Source organism: Salvelinus fontinalis, chromosome 14, assembly GCF_029448725.1.
Source record: "Salvelinus fontinalis isolate EN_2023a chromosome 14, ASM2944872v1, whole genome shotgun sequence".
Classification (NCBI taxonomy): Eukaryota; Metazoa; Chordata; class Actinopteri; order Salmoniformes; family Salmonidae; genus Salvelinus; species Salvelinus fontinalis.
The window spans coordinates 42,940,196-42,954,860 of NC_074678.1; the positions used below are offsets into that span (position 1 = coordinate 42,940,196).

The 14,665-nt window shown below is 44.8% G+C and overlaps 1 protein-coding gene across 9 annotated transcripts in view; it reads left to right on the plus strand.

Moving 5' to 3' along the window:
- The window catches only part of LOC129810906 (unconventional myosin-IXb-like), a 104,717-nt gene that overhangs the window by 63,392 nt on the left and 26,660 nt on the right, over nucleotides 1-14,665 (plus strand). For all 9 annotated transcript variants that reach the window (XM_055861895.1, XM_055861890.1, XM_055861893.1 and 6 more), the window contains exons 4-13: nucleotides 7,386-7,448; nucleotides 8,614-8,713; nucleotides 10,933-11,033; nucleotides 11,350-11,479; nucleotides 12,004-12,093; nucleotides 12,250-12,366; nucleotides 12,627-12,761; nucleotides 12,885-13,006; nucleotides 13,232-13,373; nucleotides 13,584-13,779. In XM_055861895.1, coding sequence (XP_055717870.1) covers nucleotides 7,386-7,448; nucleotides 8,614-8,713; nucleotides 10,933-11,033; nucleotides 11,350-11,479; nucleotides 12,004-12,093; nucleotides 12,250-12,366; nucleotides 12,627-12,761; nucleotides 12,885-13,006; nucleotides 13,232-13,373; nucleotides 13,584-13,779 — 1,196 coding nt within the window. The remainder of the gene's footprint in view (nucleotides 1-7,385; nucleotides 7,449-8,613; nucleotides 8,714-10,932; nucleotides 11,034-11,349; nucleotides 11,480-12,003; nucleotides 12,094-12,249; nucleotides 12,367-12,626; nucleotides 12,762-12,884; nucleotides 13,007-13,231; nucleotides 13,374-13,583; nucleotides 13,780-14,665) is intronic.

Here is a 14,665-nt window from a genome sequence, read left to right on the forward strand (position 1 = left end):
TATGGTATTAGTTGTGTCTTAGGTTGTTTCTGTTTGAAGCCTGCTGGCCCAAGTTAAAGCAGAGCCTCCTTCCTCTCTCTGCCTGCAGTCTCTCTGGTTACCGCCTGCGTCACACACTGCTCTGCTCTGTCATTTCCTCTCTAACAGAGGTGCTGCTCCCAAACGTTTCAGTGAAGATATTACAAACGCTACACCATGCCCATAGACGTTAGTTTCTTCTCCGCAATGCGTCTGAATCTCCCTATGGTTTTTAGAACAAAAACACATTCTAACCATTCTGATTGGTCCCTGAGACCAGTGGGTTGAGCCAGAAAGCATGTTGGTGAAGCGGTGTTTTGAAAATTCGTCATTGGCTTTGATACAGTGATTGGTTAGAGATGATCCAATCACTGACTTTGTTTTGTACAACGCCACTCATTTGACCTAGTCACCTAGTTTTATTTGTCATATGTACGTGATACGGATGATCCAACGAAATGCTTACTTGCATGTTTCTTCTTGACAATGCAAAACCAATAAGAAATTATAAATGTTAAGAATAGGATCAGCTCAGAATAAAGATTTTAGCGTAAGTATAATACAAGGCACCATTTTATAGTCCAATATTTACACTTGTATTGGGGAAGGGGGTGAATGGGGGGGGGGGCAGTGCATAAACTGAGCAGTGTAATAAGAGTCTGGTAGCAGCAGGTGTGTGTGTGGCATGAATGTATGTCTATGTAGATGTGTGCTAAGGTGTGGAGAATCAGAGCAGGTGGTCAGTTCAAGTGTTCAGCAGTCTGATGGCTTGTAGATACCAACAGGCCCTGAGACGGTTTCAGACCTCCTGCTCCGATACAGTCTGCCTGCCGGTAAGGAAGAGAACAGCACGTGTATGGGGTCCTTGATGCTGCATGCCAGTGATGTACTGGGCCTTGCGTTCGTGGACCAAGCAAATCCCGTACCAGGCAATGATGCAAACGGTCATGGCGTGGCGGTAGTATTTGGAGAGGACCCAGGGGCGGTATGTCAAATTTCATGCAAAGTCACGCAGTCGTTGGTGTACATTGTACAGCAGAGGACTGAGGACACATCCCTGAGGGGCTCCTGTGTTAAGAGAGTGTGGAGGAGGTGTTGCGAATCCTCTCAGCCTGTGGTCTACCCGTCGGGAAGTCCAGGATCCAGTTGCAGAGGGTGGTGTCCAGACCCAGGGTTCTGAGCTTGGAGGTAACAACGATGTTGAATGCTGAACTGTAGTCGGTGAACAGCATTCTCACACAGAAGTTATTGTGTTATGGCTGTGTGAATAGTGATAGAAATGGCATTTCCTGTGAATCTGTTGGTGCGGTAGGCAAATTAGTGGGTCCAGTGTGCCTGGCATGCTGTTCTTGTGTGCCATGACCAGCCTTTTGAAGCACTCCATAACGGCGGGGTGATAGTCATTTGGGTATGTCACCTTTTCTTTCTTGGGCACTGGGACAATAGTGGTGGCCTTGAAGCAGTTGGACTACAGCCTGGGACAGGGACAGGTTCAAGATGTCTGAGAAGATGCCCGCCAGCTGGTCAGCACACACTGAGGGGTGATAGTCATTTGGGCGTGTCACCTTTTTTGGCCAGGGATGCCACCTGGGCCGGCGGCTATGTGAGCATTCAAGTCTTGAGTTTTCCTCACGTCGGCCTCTGAGCGCAAAAGCACCTGGTCGTCCAGAGCAGCGAGAGTCTTCCTGGATGGCTCGGTATTGTCTGCCTCGAAGTGAGCATAGAAAGTGTTGTGCTTCTGAGAGGGAGGCTTCGGTGGGCACCGCACAGCTGGATTTGCCCTTGTAGTCTGTGATAGTCTGTAGTCCTTGCCATATGTGACGCGAGTCTGAGTTCTCAAACATCAATTCAAGAGTCTGTATTGTCTTTTTGCGTCCCTAATGGATTTGCGAAGCTCATACCTGCTTTCCTTGTACATGTCGCGCGCCATCAAGTCATCAGGGTTCATTCTGCTGACATTGAATGCTGCAGTACGGGCTCTCACCATTGTACGGATATCTCCGTTCATCCAGGGTTTTTGGTTGTGGCATGTCCGGATTGTTATTGTGGGTAAAACATCAATACATTTCCTAATGAAGCCTGTGACTCACAATGTCTATTCCTCAATGTAGATGGATGAGTCCTGGGTGGATTAATCTTTTGAACATAAATTATCTGTATTCTCAAAACAATCCTGCAGCACCACAAATGACTTCAACGATGGCAGTCTCAAACTCAAGTATGTAGCGAACATAGAGCAGCGGAATAATTTAGTTTGAGTTGTCAGGCAACCTAAAACAGGGACACATCGCTTTTTATTGAATTGCTTAGCTTGAGAGGGGTCAAAGTAATTGAATATCGATGGCTGAAATGTTGCCATTGAGACTTCAGTGGCTGAGCTGTAGTAGTGCTGGTTGAGCTTGTTATGCTTGTAGTAGAGGGTCTGTCAGTCAGAAGCCATTGATTACAGCTGGACAGTGCTGACATTCTGCTGAACAAAGGCTTGCTGTGCAGCAGTGTGTGGAGCAGCAAAGGAAAGAAGGTACTGTAGCGTAGGGATTTTAGAGTGTTGGGCCAGTAACCGGTTCAAATCCTGATCCGTCTAGGTCACATATGTCAGAGTCAAGGCCCGCGGGCCACATCCGGCCCGCGAGAAGGTTTTTTACGGCCCCTGGGATGATCTTGATTTATTATTAGAACCGGCCCGCAGACCGCAGCAAGCCGGCAGCCCGCAGATCTTTTACACGCACCAATACTACATTTCCCACAATGCAACGGTGACGCACCGAGCAGTAGGCTGCTTCATTTCAATATTTATTGGCACAGCAGTCGTCAGCATCACAGTAAAATTAACTTTCAGATACCCATCAAAAATGGCAAAACGGAAGGTGGACACTGAGAACCGGGGGTTTCAAACAAGGTGGGAGTCGGAGTATATGTTCACGGAGGTAGCTGGAAAACCTGTGTGTCTTCTGTGTGGAGAAAGTGTGGCGGTACTGAAAGAGTATAATCTGAGACGACATTATGAAACGAAACACGCGGACAAAAACAAGAATATGGACATGGAACAAAGGCTACAAAAGGCAGAGGAATTAAAACGAGGCCTCAAATCTCGACAGGCTCTGTTCAAAAAAGCCAAATCACAAGGCCAGGCTGCTGTCAAGGCCAGTTTTATTTTGGCAGAAGAGATCGCTAAATCAGCCCGGCCATTTACGGAGGGGGATTTCATCAAAAACTGCATGATTAAAGTTTGTGACGAAGTTTGCCCAGAAAAAAGGCAACTCTTTTTAAATGTGAGTCTGAGCAGAAACACCATTGCCGAGAGAGTAGACCAGTTGTCCATCAATCTAAAAGAGCAGCTTGTGAAAAAGGGAAAAGATTTCATTGCATATTCCTTGGCTGTGGATGAGAGCACCGACATTTCTGACATTGCCCAGTTGTCAATTTTCATCCGCGGAGTGGACTCCAGCCTAAGCGTGACAGAGGAGTTTTTGGCTTTACGTCCTATGCATGGCACAACTACGGGGCATGATTTGTATGAAGAGGTGTCAAGATGTGTAAATGAGATGGAGCTGCCTTGGGAAAAACTCGTGGGTTTGACAACCGACGGAGCACCTGCGATGTGTGGACACAGGAGCGGACTGGTGGCGAAGATACGGGAAAAGATGCAAGAGGAAAACGCGACAGGTGAGCTGACAGCTTATCATTGTATCATACACCAGGAAGCGTTGTGCGGTAAAGCCTTGAAAATGGAGCATGTAATGAGCATCATCACGCGCACAGTTAACTTTATCAGAGCCAAAGGTTTGAATCACCGCCAGTTCAAGGCATTTCTGACGGAGTTAGAAACGGAGCATGGTGATTTGCCTTATCACACAGAGGTGCGATGGCTAAGCCAGGGAAAGGTGCTTCAAAGATGTTTCGAGCTTCGTGAGGAGATTTGTCTGTTCTTGGACAGCAAAGGGAAAGACACAACACAACTCCGAGACGAAATGTTTCTGTGTGAAATGGCTTTTCTGTGTGACATTACGAGTCATCTGAATGCAATGAACTTGCAGCTGCAGGGTCGGGATCATGTCATCTCTGATATGTACAGTACAGTGAAGGCATTTAAAACCAAACTGACTCTGTGGGAGACGCAGATGCGGAAAGAAAATTTGAGCCACTTTCCCAGCTGCCAGACCATGAAAGAGAAGCTCTCTACCAGTGCGTTCCCGAGCGCACAGTTGGCTGATAAAATAGGTATGCTTGCCGCTGACTTTCGACGCCGATTTGCTGACTTTGAAGCACAAAAAAGCAGGTTGGAACTGCTCGGTAACCCATTTGCTGTTGACGTGGAAAGCTCACCACCAAACCTCCAAATGGAGTTGATTGACCTCCAATGCAATGATGCACTGAGGGCAAAATATGCGGCAGTGGGTGCTGCGGAGTTCGCCCGTTTCCTCCCCGACACAATGCCCCAGCTGCGCATCCAGGCTGCTCAAACGTTGTCTATGTTTGGCAGCACATACCTGTGTGAACAACTGTTTTCTTTGATGAACCTGAACAAAACATCACACAGAAGTCGACTTACTGCTGAACACCTCCACTCAATTCTGAGGATTTCCTCAGCTCAGAGCCTTACCCCGAACATTGATGAACTTGTGGAAAAGATGGGACACCACCAAGTATCACCCTCAACCTCAAACAAGTGAACATTACTGTGCAATCACATATTTAGAGTTTTTACTCAGTTCAAGTTTAAAAGTTAAAGTTTAATATTTGTTTTCACTGCATGTTACTTCTCCTTAAACAAAGTGTTGTTTTTGATTAATAGATTTTTGCACTTTATTTTATTGTATTTCAATCCAATTATATTTTAAAAATATTTCAGTTGAGTGGATGATAGAAAATTGCTATTATTGTTTTTTTTCTTTGAAGTAAATTTAGCCCACTTTTGCTAAAATAGAAAATATAGGCTACTGATGGTGCCTTGAATACCGGTTTCTTTCATTTAATGTTCATGTTATGGGGATTTTTATATAAAGGAAATTTGTCTTTTGTGTCTGTTGAAAATGAAAGATTACTGACAGAGCCATAAGAAAATATTGCTTTATTTATCTGATCATATTGGAATATATTTGTTAGGTTTTCAGTAGGTTCAATTAGGTTCACTAGACTATATGCGTCATTTAAATTTTTTTCAATGAACATTCGAACAGTCCGGCCCTCGGCTTGTAGCTAAATTTTTTATTTGGCCCTCCGTCCATTTGACTTTGACACCCCTGGTCTAGGTGAAAAATCTGTCTTTGCCCTTGAGCATGGCACTTAACCCTAATTGCTCCTGTAAGTCGCTCTTGACAAGGGCCTCTGCTAAATGATTAAAACAGAAACCATGGTTTTACCGCTCAGCGCCGAATTAGTCTGGGTGGCTCACTGGGTCTCACTAGCTTTCACTGCCTGGGATTTGGAGATTAGACTCTCACTGTGATACCTGGAGTGGCTTCTTAGTTTGAGGATCTATCCAATATCCATAGTCTGGTCTTGAACTGTGTGTCTGTCTGTATCGGTCATAGTGTGTCTGCATTGCATATGGACCTTAAGGATGAAGATAATATATTATAGGCAGCAGCCCCTTAGCTTGTTTGTGGTAATGCATTAGTGCACATTCTGGCCTGGCATTGCTTTCTATTAGATCAGCTCTATAAAGAGACAGAGGGCCAGTTAGTGAAGTTTCCATGCCCAGCACTGGGCACTCTGCCTGCCTGAGCTACTAGTGTTAACCCTTTCCACTCACAGCACCTGTCATCCTGTAAACAGTTGAAAATGCCAGATTGTCTTTGAGAAGTGCCTACATTGGAACACAGTGGCTGTACAGTAACATGCTATACATGTCAGAGCTCAGGTTTTCCGCTCCACAGCGCTGTATGGGTTTTGACTGACAGACATTATAAACTTGAGCACCCTTGCACGTGACAGGAAGATGCCACAAGTGAGGAAAAGTAGCGCAATGCCCTGCTAATTGCGCTACTTTTCCTCATTTGTTATCCGAGTGTGGGGAAATGCTGTACGTCGAGGAGTCTGTGTTCCCGAAAGACGAGACGTTGAGGATTATAATAAATACCGTTTTGACGTCGTACAAGCAAAACCACACACCTAGAAGTCCAAATGTGCACTTCTCATTTCCATGTTTTGAAAACTCATGTCATTTACAGTATCAACCTTGATGATCACTATGTTTGCTCCACAGTTGCGAGGATGACATGCGTTATAGCCTGGGTTGTCCTGAACACAATGAGCCTTTTGTTTGTTTGTATTGTGAAGAAAAGTAGCCGTGGAACACGCACGTGAATGCACTCACGACTCCATTCTGTGCGGACCAAAATTTACAATCGGTCTGAAGTGCCTTTTTGAAAGCCTAACACTATAAGATCGTATTTTATAACTGAGCTAGCCATGATGCCCACCGGACCCAGATTGAGATTTATAATGAAATGTTTTTTGGATTGCGTAAACAACGACAGTAATTGTGTGCCGGTGGGGATGCAGGGCTGTGTTCCAAACAAAACTATGCTTGCTTCACTTCCTCAACGGCAAAGCCAGAAGAGCTAAAAGCACCTTATAGTTGAAGGCTCTCTCCTTGAATCATAAGTGTATTGAAATGACCTAGGAACTGTGCCCAGTTTGGAGAGGTCTGTGGCCACTTGGTGACACCAGTTAGACCTCACTCAAACCCTTGTAATAGTTTTTTTATTATCTTGCACCACCTACCTCAATTTCAATGAATACTCTTATGTTACTGACAAATGCTGTGAAAAGTACAGGAATGTAAAAATGCACAAAATCAAGTGTAATATTTTAGACTGGTATGCTTTTTATAGTTATTCTGTTAGAAACATTTCAATTTGGCCCTATCCATATAGGCCAATTTCCACGAATGTAAGGGGTTAATATACACACACCACTCAGCCATCGCCCTGACACTCTATTTTTAGTGTGTCAACAAACAGGAAGATTAGCTTAATGTTTTCCTCGTGCCTGAAATTCAATTAGAGCAGTTTTAAACTCTTGCTCGTAGTGGCTATGTTGATGCACGTTAACATGACCATGCCACTAGTCACCAGGCTAAGGCTGTCCATATCTGGACTCTTTGTTCAAGTCTTTATTGTTCCACTGACCATCTGCCTTTGCTTCCCCTCCTCCTCAGTCACTGCCATCCCGCTTTCACTTTTACGACCCATACACATGGACTCGCTCATGCACGCACGTACACACGAACACGAGACCCTCAATAGACACAGAGCCAAGTGAAAGGACCAGACTAACTCCAGTGTTACTTGATTGATGTTTTCATTCTCTCTCCCCTCTCCCCTTTCACCTCTCCCCTCTCCTCTCTCCCTCATTCTCAGGGCAATCGTGGAGAAATATCTCCTGGAGAAGTCTCGTCTGGTCTCCAGAGAAAAGAATGAGAGGTAAAGGGCAACAGCAGGGGTCATGATCTTTGAACCCCATTGACCTGTGGAGGCCCTCTGTACAAACAGAGGGAGGATCCCCTGGTTGCCTTTTTCATATTCCGTTAACATGCCATGTCCAAGGGTGACTTTTGGGCCTAGACACAGAGCTACTTTTTACCCAGCCAGAATATGTGCCAAAGAGTTGCATCAATATGGGAACTGATACTAAAAATGAAATGTGTAATTTATTTACCCGTGACTAGCACCATAATGGGGCGGCAGTGTAGCCTAGTGGTTAGAGCGTTGGACTAGTAACCGAAAGGTTGCAAGTTCAAATCCCCTACCTGACAAGGTACAAATATATCGTTCTGCCCCTGAACAAGGCAGTTAACCCACTGTTCCTAGGCCGTCATTGAAAATAAGAATTTGATCTTAACTGACTTGCCTAGTTAAATAAAGGTTAAATATTATTTTTTTAAGTGCTACTATTTCTACTACAAATGCCTTGGTTGGGGTTGGCATAGCCTATAAACAGAATGAACCCTTGTCACTAGATGTGTCTGAGTTGTAGTATTACAGGAGTTGTAGTATTATATGCATTATTATGAGCCGTCCTCCCCTCAGCACCCCCCAATGACACATTCATATACCAACACGTCTGTTTAAATGAGCTTCTGTTTTGATCACGTCTGTCTGCCTGTGTGTCTCTGTCTGCCTGTGTCTGTGATGTCAGCGAGACTCAGTAGTAAACATGGAAACTCATTACGCCCGTGTGGTTTTACAACAATGCAAGCTGACCGGCCACATGATGGCAAGACTGGAACAAGTGATAGCAGCATTCCCGCTCATTACTAGGCTGGCACGTTATAGACACAGAGTCAATGTTGGGTGGTGGAAACTAATATTACCACAGTGTTGACTTCTGATTGCTAGGAACACGAGTGTTTCGCTACACCCGCAGTGACATCTGCTAAATATGTGTATGTGACCAATAAAATGTGATTTATTTCACAATAAAAGAAGCACCTTTTTTAAATAAATTATTTATTTATTGCCACCTTAAAATATATCACCTTCACCAAATAACGAAAGCAAACTAATAATATAAGCCGAAAACCCCACTGTATCCACACAATTTTCTTTTTTTACTGAACATACTAAACATGGTTTTGTGTTCCTGTAGGAACTACCATGTGTTTTACTATCTGCTGGTGGGAGCGTCAGAGGAGGAGCGCAAGGAGTTCAAACTGCTGCAGCCTGAAGATTACCTCTACCTCAAGCAGGTAACACACACACACACACACACCCACAGGAGGTTGGTGGTACATTCATTGGGGAGGACGGGCAAGTGGTATTGGCTGGAGTGGAAAGGTATCAACATTAAACACATGGAAACCATGTGTTTGATGACATTCCATTCCCTCCGTTCCATACATTATTATGAGCCGTCCTCCCCTCAGCACCCCCCAATGACACACACATACACACACTGGATTTACATAGTTAAACTACACTAGTAATGTTTTTCTTAGCACAGTACATGTATTTCTCTACCTCAAGCAGTATATATCCAGTTACTGTATACACCACTACTAAATCTAGAGCCACATCCTCATTAGTTAGTTCCCTAGGTACCCCTATCTGGTTTTCTGCGGTGTTCTCGTCTGTACAGTACCTTTATTATCGTCCTCTACCAGATGCCCTTAACTACATACAGTTGTCAGAAGTTTACATACAATTAGGTTGGAGTCATTAAAACTTGTTTTTCAACCACTCCACAAATTTCTTGTTAACAAACTATAGTTTTGGCAAGTCAGTTAGGACATCTACTTTGTGCATGACACAAGCCATTTTTCCAGAAATTGTTTACAGATAGATTATTTCACTTATAATTCACTGTATCACAATTCCAGTGGGTCAGAAGTTTACATATACTGAGTTGACTGTGGCTTTAAACAGCTTGGAAAATTCCAGAAAATGATGTCATGGCTTTAGAAGCTTCTGAGGCCTACCTTCAAATTCAGTGCCTCTTTGCTTGACATCATGGGAAAATCAAAAGAAATCAGCCAAGACCTCAGAAAAAAATTTGTAGACCTCCAAGTCTGGTTCATCCTTGGGAGCAATTTCCAGACGCCTGAAGGTACCATGTTCATCTGTACAAACAATAGTACGCCAGTATAAACACCATGGGACCACGCAGCCGTCATACCGCTCAGGAAGGAGAAGCGTTCTGTCTCCTTGAGATGAACGTACTTTGGTGCGAAAGTGCAAATCAATCCCAGAAGAACAGCAAAGGACCTTGTGAAGATGCTGGAAGAAATGGGTACAAAAGTATCTCTATCCACAGTAAAATGAATCCTATAACGACAACCTGAAAGGCAGCTCAGCAAGGAAGAAGCCATTGCTCCAAAACCACCATAAAAAAGCCAGACTACGGTTTGCAACTGCACATGGTGACAAATATCGTACTTTTTGGAGAAATGTCCTCTGGTCTGATGAAACAAAAAGAACTGTTTGGCCATAATGACCATCGTTATGTTTGGATGAAAAAGAGGGAGGCTTGCGAGCCGAAGAACACCATCCCAACCGTGAGGCACGGGAGTGGCAGCATCATGTTGTGGGGGTGCTTTGCTGCAGGAGGGACTGGTGCACAAAATATATGGCATCATGAAGCAGGAAATTGTGGATATGTTGAAGCAACATCTCAAGACATCAGTCAGGAAGTTAAAGCTTGGTTGCAAATGGGTCTTCCAAATGGACAATGACTCCAAGCATACTTCCAAAGCTGTGGCAAAATGGCTTAAGGACAACAACGTCAAGGTATTGGAGTGGCCATCGCAAAGCCCTGACCTCAATCCTATAGAACATGAAAAGCGTGTGCGAGCAAGGAGGCCTACAAACCTGACTCGGTTTTACCAGCTCTGCCAGGAGGAATGTGCCAAAATTCACCCAACTTATTGTGGGAAGCTTGTGGAAGGCTACCGAAACGTTTGACCCAAGTTAAACAATGTAAAGGCAATGCTACCAAATACTAATTTAGTGTATGTAAACTTCTGACCCACTGGGAATGTGATGAAAGAAATAAAAGCTGAAATAAATCATTCCCTACTATTATTCTGACATTTCACATTCTTAAAATAAAGTGGTGATCCTAACTGACCTAGAATGTTTACTCAGATTAAATGTCAGGAATTGTGAAACTGATTTGAAATGTATTTAGCCAAGGTGTATGTAAACTTCCGACTTCAACTGTATAATCCTTTGTACCCTGATTCTCATTCTATTCCTGGGTTCCGCATGTCTTAATAGTCTCTTTCCCTGTACTTGAACTGGCTCAAGGTAACATTTTCCATCTGCTTCAGTGGTAGTAAACCTGGTATGCGGTGTCATTGTTATGCAGTGAATTGCCTGCATATGCTCTGTTCTCCTAGTTTCCTGCCCATATGTGCGCTGCATGTTAATGAACCGCTTTCGCTTTCCCCATTCTCCTGTCTCTGTGCAGCAAAACTTTAAGATCGAAGATGAGGAAGACCTGCGTCATGATTTTGAGAGGCTGCAGCAGGCCATGGAGATGGTGGGCTTCCTGTCTGCCACTAAGAAACAGTGAGTGAACATGCCATGGGCAGTCAATCTCCACTAATTCAAGGGCACCACACCCACACATTTGATCCATTAAATGGCTTTCTAAAAGGCAAATGGGTCATATAGATTTGCATACGCTGTAGTCGGTTGGCGGTACTTGGATCCACTTGAATCTCCTGCCCAAACATAGCCAGACAACCCTTTCCTCTGATGCAGTTGTTCCAGTAGTTGGCAGTAATGTGCATCCAATATGGCAGAAAAATAGAAATACTGTAGAAGGAATGCCTGTTCTATTCATTGTGGTTCTATGATAATGACACTTGTCTGTCTGCTGCAGGATCTTCTCTGTGCTGTCGGCCATCTTGTACCTGGGCAACGTGACGTACATGAAGACGTCTACAGGCCGAGACGAGGGACTGGACGTGGGACCACCCGAAGTCCTGGCTACCCTCTCAGACCTGCTCAAGGTAACAATGGCTCTGCTGCTCTCGTCTACACATCAATGAGCGAGTAGTCTTTACTCTGAGTCCTGGAGGGATGCAATATGTGTGGGAACACTGATTCAGCTAAAAAAAAAAATATATATATATTTTTTAATTGGGGCCTGCGCACTAAGCGTCTCAGTGTAGGAGTGCTGATCTAGGATCAGGCCCCATGTTAATTTTATGATCTAAAATGACAAACTGATCCCTGTTCCAAGGAGACAGTTAAAATGGGCCCAGGAGTGTTAGTGTTCCACTGAGACAAATGTAGTTGAGTTTAGAGTATTGTAAAAACCTGAACATGTGGCTGGTTATCCGTTTCATCCTAACTAACATCCCCAAACAGTGAGTGTTCTATTATTTTCCGCTGACGATGCCTTGTTCTCCCCAATGATTATACAGGAAGCCTCCTCTCCACTAAATGTATGTATTTTTGGTCTGTCCCTAGTAATGTCGCAAGCTTTGAGAATTGTTAGTGTAATGTCATCTCTCTCTGTGTGACCTCCCAGGTGGAAGAGGAGTTGCTGGTCGAGGCACTAACTAAGAGGAAAACGGTGACAGTCAATGACAAGCTGATTCTGCCCTACAGCCACAGTGAGGTAGGCAACCATAGACTGATATTCAGGGCCTATCATTATCTTGCTGGATTTATTCCCCAGGATAATTGTGTGTCATGTGTTGGTCTCCTCCTTTTCCCTGTGCGTCTGTCTACTCCCATTCACCCTTCTCTGTCTCTCTCCCATTTCGTCTCTCAGGCCATCACTGCGAGAGACTCCATGGCCAAGTCTCTGTACAGTGCACTGTTCAACTGGATTGTCCTGCGCATCAATCATGCACTGCTCAACAAGAAAGACATGGAGGAATCTGTCCCTGTGAGAGAGAGAGAGAGAACACACACACAACAGCACAGACCTAGGAATGCAGCTTAGAGTTCCCCTCCATGTTTCGTCATTGTCAAGGCCAGACATGTCGGCAGTTCCCCAGAAATAACTAGAAAAAAGCTATTTTTACTACGCAAATAACTAGAAAAAAGAATGAACTACCCAGACCTCTAGTATGATATTGGTGACATTATTAGGCCATCTTACCTATGTTTCGAACTGACCTACTGTATGTATTTGTTCTGTTCCAGTGTTTGTCAATAGGAGTCCTGGACATATTTGGCTTTGAGGACTTTGAGACCAACAGCTTTGAGCAGTTCTGTATCAACTATGCAAACGAGCAGCTTCAGTATTACTTCAACCAGCATATCTTCAAACTTGAGCAGGTGAGTTGGCCCTGGGTGCGCCTCATTGAAATAGAATAACACAGATTCTATGGTGCCATAAGGACAGCATAATAGCCCTGATCCTCTGTCTTTAGCGCTGACAGTGTTATTTGTCCGTTACAGGAGGAGTACCAGGCGGAGGGCATCACCTGGCACAACATAGACTACACTGACAACGTGGGCTGCATCCACCTCATCAGCAAGAAGCCCACTGGTCTCCTTTACCTACTGGACGAGGAGAGCAAGTAAGGACTTCAAGCCCCCCCCCCCCCATATTCCACAAAAGGGATCGTTCACCCAAAAATGTGTTGATCTTCACGTGCCAGAAGTGTTTGCAGCCTAAAGATTTGCTTTGCTACATCGTTGCCTGTAAGCGGCAATAAATTACTTTTTAGATGAGATGCATGTTCAAACGGTATACGTCTCCCTCTCCTTCTCTCACGCCCTCTATTTTCTCTCCCTCTCTTCAGCTTCCCCCATGCCACTGATAAGACCCTGCTGGCCAAGTTTAAGCAGCAGCACCAGGAGAATAAGTACTTTGTGCCCACGTCTGTGATGGAGCCTGCCTTTGTCATCCACCACTTTGCTGGGAAAGTCAAATACCAGATCAAGGTAGGGATGGATGGACAACCACCCACCAACACAGTCAGACTCCCCATTTACTATCATGTAATGTCTAGGGGGTTGGGGGAGGCTTCTTGCATTTGTGTAACTGTTCATTGTTAGTGACATCTAATTATTGTTCAGTTTGTTAATAATCTTAGCGGCAACTCTAAAATGGCCTCAACATGCTTAACCGTCTCCTTGTGACTCTCCTGGCAGGACTTCCGGGAGAAGAATACGGACCACATGCGTCCGGACATTGTGGCTCTACTGCGCAGCAGTGACCGGGCCTACGTGCGTCAGCTGATCGGGATGGACCCTGTGGCCATGTTCCGCTGGGGCATCCTGCGAGCCACCATCAGGGGAATGGCTGCCTTCAACGAGGCTGGACGCCGCTGGGCCGCCAAGACCGCAGGTACATGTACAGCTGGAGCAGTAGTAGAATATGTGTACAGCTGGAGCAGTAGTAGAATATGTGTACAGCTGGAGCAGTAGTAGAATATGTGTACAGCTGGAGCAGTAGTAGAATACGTGTACAGCTGGAGCAGTAGTAGAATACGTGTACAGCTGGAGCAGTAGTAGAATACGTGTACAGCTGGAGCAGTAGTAGAATACGTGTACAGCTGGAGCAGTAGTAGAATACGTGTACAGCTGGAGGAGTAGTAGAATACGTGTACAGCTGGAGGAGTAGTAGAATACGTGTACAGCTGGAGGAGTAGCAGAATACGTGTACAGCTGGAGGAGTAGCAGAATACGTGTACAGCTGGAGGAGTAGCAGAATACGTGTACAGCTGGAGGAGTAGTAGAATACGTGTACAGCTGGAGGAGTAGTAGAATACGTGTACAGCTGGAGGAGTAGTAGAATACGTGTACAGCTGGAGGAGTAGTAGAATACGTGTACAGCTGGAGGAGTAGTAGAATACGTGTACAGCTGGAGGAGTAGTAGAATACGTGTACAGCTGGAGGAGTAGTAGAATACGTGTACAGCTGGAGCAGTAGTAGAATACGTGTACAGCTGGAGCAGTAGTAGAATACGTGTACAGCTGGAGCAGTAGTAGAATACCAGTACAGCTGGAGCAGGAGTACAATGCAGGTACGTGTACAGCTGGAGCAGGAGTACAATGCAGGTACGTGTACAGCTGGAGCAGGAGTACAATGGGCGGCTGATTGTATAGGTGTACACATGCTTTCGACACTATAGGAGTCTACAGCCATGTCTCAGAGTTAGAACTGTACTACCCATGCACAGTAACCAACAATTGCAGTAGGCTTACTTGTGTTCGCTTAATTAGTTTAGCAGG